The 13,001-nt window shown below is 24.3% G+C and overlaps 1 protein-coding gene across 5 annotated transcripts; it reads right to left on the reverse strand.

Moving 5' to 3' along the window:
* Positions 1 to 272: 272 nt before the first annotated feature.
* Positions 273 to 13,001, reverse strand: LOC112603767 (protein transport protein Sec16B). Of its 5 annotated transcripts, none has more exons than XM_025352522.1 (24): positions 12,840 to 13,001; positions 12,651 to 12,733; positions 12,107 to 12,577; positions 11,256 to 11,340; positions 9,794 to 10,742; positions 9,541 to 9,675; positions 9,317 to 9,382; positions 8,475 to 8,546; positions 8,275 to 8,399; positions 8,047 to 8,203; positions 7,899 to 7,981; positions 7,560 to 7,695; positions 7,354 to 7,471; positions 7,118 to 7,289; positions 5,979 to 6,148; positions 4,767 to 4,884; positions 4,493 to 4,707; positions 4,162 to 4,413; positions 3,973 to 4,071; positions 3,671 to 3,920; positions 980 to 1,176; positions 782 to 907; positions 575 to 716; positions 273 to 448 (listed from the first exon to the last, which is right to left on the reverse strand). In XM_025352522.1, the coding sequence occupies exons 2-24, from the start codon at positions 12,708 to 12,710 to the stop codon at positions 327 to 329; spliced, it is 4,320 nt and encodes a 1,439-aa protein (XP_025208307.1). In that variant the 5' UTR covers positions 12,711 to 12,733; positions 12,840 to 13,001; the 3' UTR covers positions 273 to 326. The 5 variants fall into 5 exon arrangements, with proteins under 5 accessions (XP_025208307.1, XP_025208314.1, XP_025208323.1 ...); XM_025352529.1 differs by having other exon boundaries at positions 4,177 to 4,413; positions 8,275 to 8,411; XM_025352538.1 differs by having other exon boundaries at positions 980 to 1,137; positions 8,275 to 8,411.

Consider the following 13,001-nt stretch of genomic DNA (forward strand, 5'->3'; position numbering starts at 1 on the left):
ATAATATAAATCCATCAAATACTATGAAATTGTATAATAGCTAATACAACTATTGAAGTTTTAAATAAAATTTACAAAATTCAATTTGGGTCAACAATTATAATTGGAATTAATAGAAATTTAGAAAAAAATACATAAAAATACTGTAGACAAATTAAAAATAAAAAAAGTTTAAACAAATCAAATATCCCAATATTTTAATTAATAGAATAATAACTGTAGTAATGAATATTATATATTTCATTATTATTAATATTATTACTATAATTTACTTTTACTATTATCTTGAATTTCAAATACAAATATATATCTATATGTATTATTTGTTATTGAGATGGATTATAAATAGTAGTAGGTGTTTGATTTATCTGGAATATTGGATCTGGAGATAATATATTTTCTGATGGTTTACTGTTACTCATTACATTTACATACATATCCTTTATACCTAAAACAACAATGAAAATTATTTGTAACCTAATTAAATAATTGATTTCGTTATTTGTTTAAATAACAAAATAATGGAACACATTTTCCTGAATAGTCTACAGTCTACAATTTAGTTAATAAGTACCTCGCTTTCTTTGAATTTTAAATTGATTATGGTTTTGATTGGCAGGTGAACTATTAGCCACTGGATTGAATTGTAATTCTGAATCTAAAGGAGGAGCAGCTTGTTGAATTGGTTCTTCGGAACCAAAATTTCCCCCAATAGACTAAACAAATAATTTAATATTCTTATAGTGTCTAGATAAAATAATACATTTTTAATGTTATTTACATCAGTATTATTAGAAGGCTTCCAAAATTTGGTTAACCCTCCAAGCCAGGAATTCTTTTCTTTTTGCTGACGTTTATCATCTGTATAATTTTTTTTTTGCGATTTTTTTTCAACTGTATCAGACACCTATTAGTAAAAAAATTTAAATGTATTTATCGTTTTTAAATCTATATAAACCTCACTAATATATTAACATACTTTAGGTTCCAGCTCAGCCATTTGACGATCAAAGAATCCAAATTTTGGTTCTGTTGATATCGTTTTTTCTGGTTCGGCCGTTAAAGTGAGATCTGGAGCAATGGTTGATATTTCTGAAGTCATTTCATTTGGATTATTATTACTACTTGTTTCTCCTGCTGTAATTATTGATGAAGGATCAACAAATTGTAAGTATTCTAGAAATATACAAATATTTTAATTATTGTAATTATTAACAATGCATATAATAGTGATCTAATACCCTATAAGAATTTACAAATTTAAAGTAAAGATTCCAGGTTCCAATAACTTTTAATTCTTATGAAATCATAAAAATTAATACATTCCATGTTAGAATAAAAAGTAAGTGATCAAATTATATTGTTTCATTACTTTAAAAACTAAATTTATAAATTATTATATGGTTTTTTTTTTTAACACTAAAAGAAAAATTTATATTTTACCCATCAATAATCAATGCATATGTAATATACAATATGTATTTTTTAACATAGTAAAATCCTTTATAAATTCTATGATTAACAATATTATGTAACTAAAAATGTGAATTCAATATCATAACCAATGACTATATATATACATTTTTTCTTAGTTAATAAGCTATACTAATATATTATCTACTTTCAAAGCCATCTGAATAATATATAAAAATTATTGCATGGCTAAAATTATTACAATTAATGTGTAAAATAATACAGTATATTAGTTTCTTAATATTCTAGTATTCTCTGAACCAGATATTGAAAGAAAAAAATAAGATGTATTTAGTTCAATAGTTTGATATCTATGAGTCAATTATTAAAAAATTAAAACTAGTTGTCTAAAAACAATTTAACAAAAAAAAAAAAAAAAAATGGAAATTACTTTTTATTTAAAATGACTTGTTTTATATTAATTATTATGCACATAAATAATAAGGAGGGGGGGGGGGTAAAATTAATTTGACTTAAGCGTTTTTTGAATTAAAACCTCAAATACAATATTCAAATACTTTGAAAATAACTTTAGGGTATAGAGGTATTCAAGTTATCAAGGTTGGAGTTATCATAACTCAACTGCACATTTTTAAATACTTTAATTCAATATGATTTTAAATTATAATTAATTTAAAAAAAAATTTTTTAAGTATAAACTATCAAAAAAATTCTTTATACAATATTTCTTGAGTTATAATTATTAATTATAAAATAGTCCTAATTTTCATATACCACAACAACAAAACAAAATATTATGCATAATAAATTTTTCAATTATTTTCCAAAATATAAGAAAAAACTATAAGTCTACAAAAAAAAAAATAAAGAAACATAAAAAAAAAAGCTGAATTAAGCAAAGCTGAGCTCAAAATTTTATTTTTTTAGAATAAAATTTTTAATGATAAACCACTTTCCTGTGTTGAGATGTGAACAAAGTAAGACAAGTTCTTAAAATCTGGTCTCTGTATCCCATCTGGATTTTTATTACACTCATTCAACCTAAACTAAATACTAATTATTCTCATCATATAATTTTTCCTCTTCAACAATATAATGGATAATTATATTTTTTAAATGATAGTACAAATTCCTAATAAATTGATTGCAAAATTTTATACAATCTATAAACTTCATTATTTAAGAAACAAAAATATTTTATGTTGTTCTGAGAGTTTGTTAAGATTAGATATATTTTATTTAATACAACTCAAGGGCTTATTTATATCTTGTTGAAAGCACTTCTCTAAATAATTCACTATTTATAAATTTTAAATTTAATTTTAAGAAAATGATTTTGGAAGACAGAAATAGATGTTAAAAGAGTTAGAAACAAGTTTAAAATACAAAAAGTGTTTGTTGTTTTTTAAAATAAATATATTAAAGACAATAAATTTTTTTATTTAGGTGGGGAACAGCCAGTAGCACAACTAAGAGGGTGTAAAAGGGTCTTTAGCCTCCCTTATTTTTTTTATACCTAACTATTATTGTTTGAGTGAAATACCATGGACCTGTGAAACATTATCAGTTTTAGCACCCCACATTTAAGGGGTATAGTTGAGCCTATAGGAACAACCAAATATTTGTTTTGTATAACAAGTCAATGAAGTCAGCAAACATCTGTATTGTTTCTATAACACGATATAATACCCTAATTATATATAACAGTATAATATAAGTGACAACTGAGAAGGTCAATTATAATATACACACATATTTTAGAGTAGAAAGCAAAACTTTAATAAGACATACAATATTACACAAATATAGTAAGTTTAAGTTAACCACCAGTTTAATCTTAATTAAACTGTTTATTTTCTAATTTGACAAATTCCCTAGCATTAATCTAGGTGTTTCTATATATTGTCTATTAATTATAATATTTTCTACAAATATATAAAATATTTACCATTACAAACATGAATGTTTAAAAAATTAATTATAGTCTTTTTTTTTTTTTTAATAAAACAAATATGAGCATTATAATTATAAGCGTAAAATTGAAAATAAGAAAATATAGTTAATTTTATTAAAAACAAAAATGTTCATATTTTTTTTGTAATTGTACTATGTTAAGAAATAGAATTTGAAAAATACAACTCTAAGAACATTATTATAGGAAAATATTCAATAAAAAAAAATCACAACTAATTTATAATTTAAAATGTAACATGTTAATTTCAAATTTAAAATTTACCATTTTGAGGTGGCGGTAGAAGTTCAGTTGACTGTGAAACGACATTCGGTTGCCAATAAGGGTTCACTTGAGGAGGATGTGGCTGTTGAACAGTTTGTAAGGGTGGTTGAACAGGTGGCATTTGAAAAGATGATGTTTGAATAGATGGTACTTGAATAGGTGGTGCTTGAATAGGTGGTGCTTGAATAAGAGGTGTTTGAACAACAGAAGCTTGATAATTAGAAGAATAATCTATACTTTTATCTGGAACCTATATATTTAATTAAAATTATTTCTTCAATTTAAATTACTTTAAATCTTACAGTTTTCTGTTCATTAGGTATAACAGAATGTTCAATTTGATGTGAATGATAATTGTCTATTTGTTGTATAGGTGATATGTGTTCTACTGAGTTATAATTCTAAAAAGTTTATAAATATACATAATATAAATACATATAATTTAGAAAGACAATAAATATTAATAATATATTTTACTATAATTCTCTTACATTTTGAGTACTCACTAAAATACGTTTTAATTCTTCTAACCAATCCAACATCTCAATACTTCCAGATAAGTTATTATTTGAAACTTGCATGTAATGCAAATCTGTACTTAATTCCACAATGTTGGCAATAAATCCAAAATTAGCCAGTTCAGGTGATGAGATCAACTGTGTTGCAATAGCTTCCAAATGATGTAAAGCATTTTCACATTCTCCAAACTCAGCCAAACGAATGGCCAGTAAATATTTATAAGGCTATAAGTATTTCAAACTATAAGCTTTGTATATAAATATGAAAATAATAAAGTAGATAATTTATTATACTTTAAATTACCAAAAGACTAGAAATATGGAAATGGCTTAGATTTAATCGCATTGAAAACTCATAAGCACTGGTTAACAATATAGCACGATTTGTAACCATAGTATCATATACTTGATCGGTAGATGTACCCAAAAGAGTAAACTTAGAAGATATTCCAATTGATTCTAATGGTATCTGTATAGCCAAATAACAAAAATGAGCACCAAACACATCACCTTTAGCATCTAAAAAATAACAATAAAAAAATTTAGATATTATTTTTTGAAAAATTAAATACACTAACTTAAAGTGTCTCCAAGTTGAATGGTGGCATTACGAGCATTATTTATATTGACTTGTTGATTACTCAAGATCATTGCTAAATGTTCTCTCCAATCTCCCCAGCTATTATCTGTACAACACTTTTATAAAGATAAAAATAATTAAATTAATAATGAGTAAAATACATTTATTTCAATTTTTTTTTTTATTGTTTAAATGTTTTAATAATATAAAGGATATTTTAAATATTATAAGTGCTCTACCTACTGCACTTTTAATGTACCACTTTATAACCTTTTATTTTATTATCTATTTTGATACTTTTAATAATTTTAACATTTGACATTAAGAGAATTGGGTAAATATTAGGTCTTTGTCCTACAGAGTAAATACTAAATATCATAACAAAATAAATGAGTATGATCACATTCAAAATATAATCATTAAGTAGGAGCATCTCTTTCATGCACAGTTTTGTCATTATATCAGAAGTTCTCCACTTTAAATTAATTAATTTTTTTCAATGTTATATACTATGTTTGCACATGTAATGTAATGACAGCCAATAAGAAATGGAAAACTACAATTTAGGCAAAGTGAAAAAATACTTGAGCTGTATATCTATATCAAAAAATATATGATCATACCTATCCATTAGAGTTGGGGAATATAAAATCGGATTTTTTAAATATTTAAACAGCCAGAATGTGATATTTGAATAATTCAAATTGCAAAATCTGAATATTCTCAATTATCCACAATATTCAGGTATCCAATCGTCTGTTATACTTGGATAACTGAATATACCTACTTGAATATTCAAATATTTATAATATTCAGATTTCTGTATTTTCAATGTTTCTCAAGTAAGAAGGTATATATTTTTACTGTAATTTGGGAGATAAATTTTATAAGACTCCAGGATTCACATATTGCAATGTGATAATCATAATAGTTATAAATAAGATATTGTAATTGTACTGTCTGTATATAACAATAGCGGTTTAAGTCCTAAAATATATAAGTTATTTAGGCAAACATCATTACTTGAATTTCATATTATATGGCAAATTTTATATACATATTATATCACTTGACTTTTTTCAATTTAAAATAAGTACAATTTAAATTTTAAAATATTTAATATTTCATTCATAATGTGTACTACATACTGTTTTCCACATTCTAACTACAATTTAAAATTGTATTGTACAATTTAAAAAAAGTTACTTACGGTTGTGCATGATGGAATATTACCACTACTAAGTTGGAAGAATGTTTGTAATGTGTCATTTTGTGGAATTGTTTGAAAATATTTAGATTTAACATAATTTAATGTCTTTAAATCCATATACAATGCTAAAATAAATGCAAATCCCCAGTCTTGATTTGATACAGCAAATTCTGTAAAATATTATTTACAATAATAATTAATAGAATAGGTACATCAAAAATTTTACATTCATTCTGAAACATTTAAATAATTAAAATACATTTTCAAATGGAAGTATAAAACTAAAAACAATATACATTATATTATTGTAATGAAAATAGAAGATTAAAATAAACTTTATAGTTTATACATTTTTAATATAACACTAATAAACTTATTTTATTCAAATAAAAAAACTAGAAATAAAAATGTACAAGGACTAAATATTATTTAAAAAATTTTAATATCTTATATTAGTTGACATAAAATCTGAATTGTCTTAACACTCATAAAGTTAACTTTAATATTATCAGTTAGATAAATTTAAATAAATACAAAATCAAAATATTATTTATATTTAATATAAATATAACCATTGTAATCAATTATTAAATGCAGTCTAATTATTGTTAGCTATAAAAATTTACTAGAAAAAATGTGTATTGTGCTCATTCACAACATTTTTGACAAAATCTAATTTACTAATTGATCATAAAGACTTAGTCATGAACTATTCTATGATAAACTCACAGTTACATCAAATAATTTATGATCCTAGTTCATAAAAATATTTATGAAACTACATAATTTTCATTTATAAAAATATGCACTATAACATGAATATATGCCCTTAAAATCAAAAATGAGCAAATAAATGCACTAAAAACTTTGATTATCTCAACAGTATTATAAATTATATTTTAAATACATATAATATCAACCTAGGAAAATAAACAAATATACAGATAACAGGCTTAATAAAGACTTCCTTTGGCTATTAATAATAAATTATACATGTCAAGAAGTTAATAATCTTTAATTTATGTACCCATTAAAATTATATAAAAATTAAATTTAACCAGAATAAATTTTTTTTTGATTATGTATTTATTTAAATCCACTATTATTATTCAATAAATAATAATAAAAAATATACTTACCTAAAGCTTCAGACTTATTGCCTTGTAAAAGTAATTCTCGGAAATTATTTAATGGTTTAACTGACATTTTCTTAGCATCTTTTAAACTCATATTATCAAATAATACACAGTCAAGTGGGAATTTAGCCACATTTTCCATTAAAAGTTCTGATATATCCGTTCCATCAACAATCTAATATCAAAATAATTTATGAGCAAACTAATACCTTTGATCATTCAAGCATACTTATACTTACTCCATTACGCTTAGTTATCATACATATTAATTCATACAACAGCCGTTCTGAATTATCTGATGCCTCATCTGCTAATTTACTCAAATATTGAGCTACAGTATTTTTATGTGTCTTGCCTCTATAAAATAATTATAATAATTAGTAATTGATTAAATTTATTAATGGTTAATAGAAAATTAAATGATCTAAAATTGTTTTATACTAACAATACAAAAGGAGTAGGAAATCTAAAAAGTTCTGCTGTATCAATATCATCCAAATCTGGCATTGCTTTAAAAACATCTATAGTAGCATTTGAGGAGTCTAACACAAATAATTTTCCAAAACCCATATTCATTTTTGCTGAAAAAAAACATTTGACTAAGATTATTGAAAGACATCTCTTGTAGTTGACACAAGTATGGAAAAAAAATCATTAATCTTTGCAGTTATGTACAAATAAAGATTAAGTACTTAAATAACTTATCATATGTTATTTTTCATACAACATAAAATTAAATTAAACCTAAGAATCCATTTATACATAAAAGATCATTTTAAATTACCATTTACATGATACTTTTGATATCTCGGAGGAGTAGTTCGATGGTTTTCTTTTTCAAGTCTAGTCATATGATTTAAAGATCCACTAAACATACAAAAAATCATATTACATTATATACATAGTAAAATAAAAAAAATATCAAAACATACACTTCATGTGAAGTAGTTGATACTGGCGTACTGCATTCAGAACCATTTTTAGTCCTTGATATTAATTTTTGCATTTCAACTTTGGCTTTATAATTTGTATACCATTCCGTATATGCTTTAGGATTATTTTCTCTGAATTTTAAAAGGAAACTTCTCCCTAAAATAACAATATGTATAAACAATAAATGTATTTATTTTATAAAATAACATATTTTAAGTGTAACATACTTTCTAATGGGTCAAGCATTTCAATATGAGCTGAATAATCTTGAAATGGTACAGGTGAATATCTTCTATGATAATCTGAATCTGTTCTACTTGAAGGTCTATTACGATAATTGATATCTTCTCTTCTATAATATTGACTGTTAAAAATAAATATTCATCATTTTACAAAAATGTTTTAAAAAATTTAAATTAAATAATACCTCATTTCATCTTGGTATCTTCTATCGCGATAACTTCTGGGATGTCTTCTATATCGATCGGATTCTGGACTTCTTTAAATAATAAATTAAAATCAACCATTTTATAAAGAATATGTATTAAAATCAAAACCATATTTTATGACAATGATCGAACAATGAATGTAATTCTTTAAGTACTAAAGCCTTATTGGAAATTTTTTTAAGTAAAAAACAATTAAGAGAAAAAATTATCATTTAAAAGTACAATCAGCATTAAATTTTAAATCTTTTTATTGCTATCATTAAGTCATTTTAAAAAATATATATACTTAATTGTATAAACAGATCTAAGTGTCATAGCTCAGAATTAAGATGTGAATAGAATAGTGCATATTTTTAAAACTATTATTTTTATAATTAGCTTTCAATAAAATACACTCCAAATTTAAAGTAATATTAATGTGTAACAAAAACAAACAAACACTTATTGCTACCAAAATAATTATTTTACATAAATAAGCAATTTTGTGCAATAAAAAAATCACCATCTATCAATACAAAAATTAAACACAAAAATAACTATAACAGGTTTGGATAATTAAATTTATTATGTATAGAATATTATAATTTAATAAAATATGTACTATTAAGTAATTATTATAAAATATGTGTATAAGAACATTACTTGATAACATGATGAAATTTACTACTAATAGTTGGTTCTATAATAAATAATCTTCAACCAGAAATCTTTTATGCATAAAAAACTGACAATTTTTTTTAAATGAAAATTTTGAAAACACATTTTACTTGAATAATAAGTAAATCATTTCTGATTATTTGAATTTAATTAAAATGTTTACCTATATCGCCTTCGCCTTTCATATTCATCATATTCACTTTGATATTCTGTATCCGAGTGGTCGTAGCTGTGCAAAGCAGGACAAAAACATGCCACAGTTTAATATATAAGTAGAGTATTAAAATAATTAAAAAGGAATAGTGAAATTGGTTAAGTTGCAAATTCAAAAATATACAAACAAAAAATCACTTAATATTAATAATTAAAATCAAAAACATTAAATACTTTTCATTAGGCATTCTTTGTCTGTATCTCTTAGGTGGATGATTTCGAGAACGATGCGACCGATATTCAGGTTCTACTTCAGGACTTAATGAAGCATTATCTTCTTCCTCTTCATAAAAATAATCTTCTTCACTTCTATTAAATATAATATAATTATAAGCGATAAGTGATTAATTAACAGCACTGTTTTTTAATTATTAAATATTATAGTGAAAAAAGGGGTTAAGTTATTTTTAACACTATTTCTACTTACTCTCTAGGATGACGATAATGTCTTCGATCTCGATTATGATAGTGCTCCACATTTTTATATTTTTTTTGTTGTGGTCCTCTTCGGATACTTTTAAGACCTTCTTCAGATACAGGATTAGTTAATGGAGCTGATGAATCTGAATCAATTGAATGTCGTCGCTGTCGTTCGTCATTTTTTTGATTAATTTTTGGTATCCTGTTTAATTTTTGAACAGAATCTTCTCCAATATTACCTTCAACCATTCTACGAAATCCTGGCGGAGGGGGTGAATGTTTTTTTTCTACTCGTTTTTCATTTCTATCATGATCTTGAAACTTTTCATTGCTTTCTGATTGAGTAGAAGTTGTCAATTTTAAACTATTATCTTGTTGGGAATCAACTATAGGTTTTATTTGGTTTTGAGTGGTTGATCTTAAGTATGGACTTGTTTCATTCATATAACCATCTGGTCCAGTTCGTTCAAAAACTTCACGATCAAGAATTCCTGGGCGATTTTTTTTTATAACTGTAATAGGTTCTTTAAATTCTGATTGTGATTCATTTCTTGGTGATGTATAATTATCTATATCTGAAGTATTCTTAGCTGAATCATCTAGTTTTTGACTATCATTAGGTTGGTTAACAAAATCTTCAACATCCCTATGTAAAACTTGACGAGAATGACCTTCAAACTGATTTTGAAATTGTTCTAAAGATGGAAGCCTTTTTAAAGTAACTGAATTATTATCAATACTTTGAAAATTGGAATTATTGTCAGTTGGTCTGACTCCAATTTGAGAAATTTGAGAACCTGTGACATGTCGTTGAACAGGAATATCATCATCACTTAATTGACCAAGAACAGTTCGGACATCAAATGGTTGTGGACCACACGGTTCAGGATTAGAATAATCTTCAAATGATTTTGTTTGCCCAGTAACTAATCGATGAAGTCCAACTGGTGGTCTATCTAAAATAGTTACAAAAAAAATTATTAATCAAAACTAGATTTAAATATTAAGAATTATTCTTTCATGTATATAATAAAATAAATTAATAAATATTTAAGGTGTATCTTAAAACAAAACACTTATTACCCAAGTCACTTTTTTATAGATTTAAAACACATGATAAAAATGTGTATTGTATAGTTTTTATTATGTTACATCCAAAAATATAAATAACCTATATCATGAAATAGACTAATCAAAATTTTTATATTTACCTTTGAAAATATTATAAGTAAAGCTATACATGTGCAGAGAAAAACAATTGTTTTTAGCATATGTAAGATAAAATACTTTCTTTTTAGTACTAAGTTTTGATACTAACAAATCCAATTTTATTTTTATTTTTCACATTGTTAAAATTATTTATTACTTAGACTTGTTGGATCATTTTTTCTTTTTTTTAATATTTTTATTTGTATTATATGGATATTAACTTGTTTTTATGTTAAATATTATACTAATTAAAAACATACCATCATCATTTTCAATGAAATTCATTTTTGTTATTTCAGTATCTTTAAGTGCCACATTATTGTCATATGCATTAGAATGTATTACCTAAAAAAATTGACAAAATATTATATTCAATGTAATCATTATTTAGACTTCAATTATGATTATAATAATTGACTTCATAAAACAGTTGCATATAAAATTATAATAACATTATGTCTTAAAAAGCAATTTAATATAGATAAACATTTAAATTAGATACAAGTTTATTGGTCTGTTAATATATAATATGGGTCAATATAATTAAATTATTAAAACAAAACTCCTCAATGATCAGCGAAATATGTTCTTGGAAAAATTTGATAAATAATAAGTTAAAAATATATGAGTGAAATAACATGGAAGAAATGTGAATTAGTCATATTAATAATTGTGGATCACTAAACTTTAAAAACAGTTATGTTAACTCTTTGTTACAGTACTAGAATATAGAATCATAGTTGAGGTAAGGTGATTGCATAGGTTAAGATATACCAGGAAGATGCTTCAAACATAGTTTAGAGAAAAAATAACTAAGGCCGGTTCTTACAATTTCCGGTTAAAGTTAATGGACACTTAACCTGTGGAATTCTGCTGGTAAAAATCCCACTAACTGACAGTTAACCGTTAACGGGCACTTAACCGGACATTGTAAGAACCAGCCTAAATGACATAGAGAGAAAAAAGCCTATATGCATATATTGAATGAATTTGATTTTAAAATTACAAAAATACTAAAAAGTATACAAATTACTGTATTTATACTTAATTAATATTTTATGTATATTTTTTAAAAGTTTTAAGCTATGATAATAAATCAAAATTTGCTAACCTCTTTACTTATTTGTAAATTATTCATTGCAACTTGGAGTGATTCATTCTGAAATGATTCTGGTGGAAGAATTTCTCTATTTTCAACATCCGCCCAAAAATTATCTTCAGTTTCAATAATATTGTCATTTTTTCTGTTATCAGTACATTGATTAACAAAAGTATGTTGGACATTAGTAATTTGTTCAAATTGACTTTCAGGTTTATCAAACCATTTATTATTCATGTTAGGAAACGTATGTTCATTTTCAATTCCGTTTTTATAATTATAGATTGACCTATTTGAGTTAACTAGAGAATGGCTTGTTCCATTATGAGAGTCAGAAACAGAATAGCTATTCAGAGTTAAGTCTGTATTTAAAGTTGAATTAAATTTTTGTGGATTTGTGTTTTTATTAGTTGAAGACTGATCAATATAATTCCAATCATCTGTACTGCAGCTCCATTCGTCATTTGGTTGTGAACTTTCAGCCTGAATAAGATAACATTTTAAATGCATTTTATCAAACAAACAATGAAAAATTAAAATAGCAAACAACACTTACTGGTTGCTGTTGTAAGTTTGAATATGAATCCAAATTACCCCAAAAGTTATTGTTGGACATATTCAATATTTGAAGTCTATGTTCTAATTTCAAATAGATTTGTATTAAAAATTTTGCTTATCTATTTACGAATGAGGTTGATACCATTATAAATGATATTTAAATTTCAAAAACTGTCAATTATCTTACCCTTTGAATTGAAGATTTCTATTTTCACAGTATAATGTATACTAGTATACTTCAATCCATAATATACACCATTACAAACTACTTAAAGTAGAAGTATTCAAAATACACTACTTTCACAAATCCATAAAAAGTTGAATCGTTCACGTCACTGAAAAAATTGAT

Source organism: Melanaphis sacchari, unplaced genomic scaffold (assembly GCF_002803265.2).
Source record: "Melanaphis sacchari strain LSU unplaced genomic scaffold, SCAv2.0 Contig0_pilon_pilon, whole genome shotgun sequence".
NCBI classification, from domain to species: domain Eukaryota; kingdom Metazoa; phylum Arthropoda; class Insecta; order Hemiptera; family Aphididae; genus Melanaphis; species Melanaphis sacchari.

Coding starts and splice junctions, on each gene's coding strand:
- LOC112603767 (XM_025352508.1), bottom strand. CDS start 12,710: ATGTCCAACAATAACTTTTGGGGTAATTTGGATTCATATTCAAACTTA. Junction 7,696..7,898: donor TCAAAAGTATCATGTAAATG/GTAATTTAAAAT, acceptor GTTTTTTTTCAG/CAAAAATGAATATGGGTTTT. Junction 4,072..4,161: donor TTTTAGTGAGTACTCAAAAT/GTAAGAGAATTA, acceptor TAAACTTTTTAG/AATTATAACTCAGTAGAACA.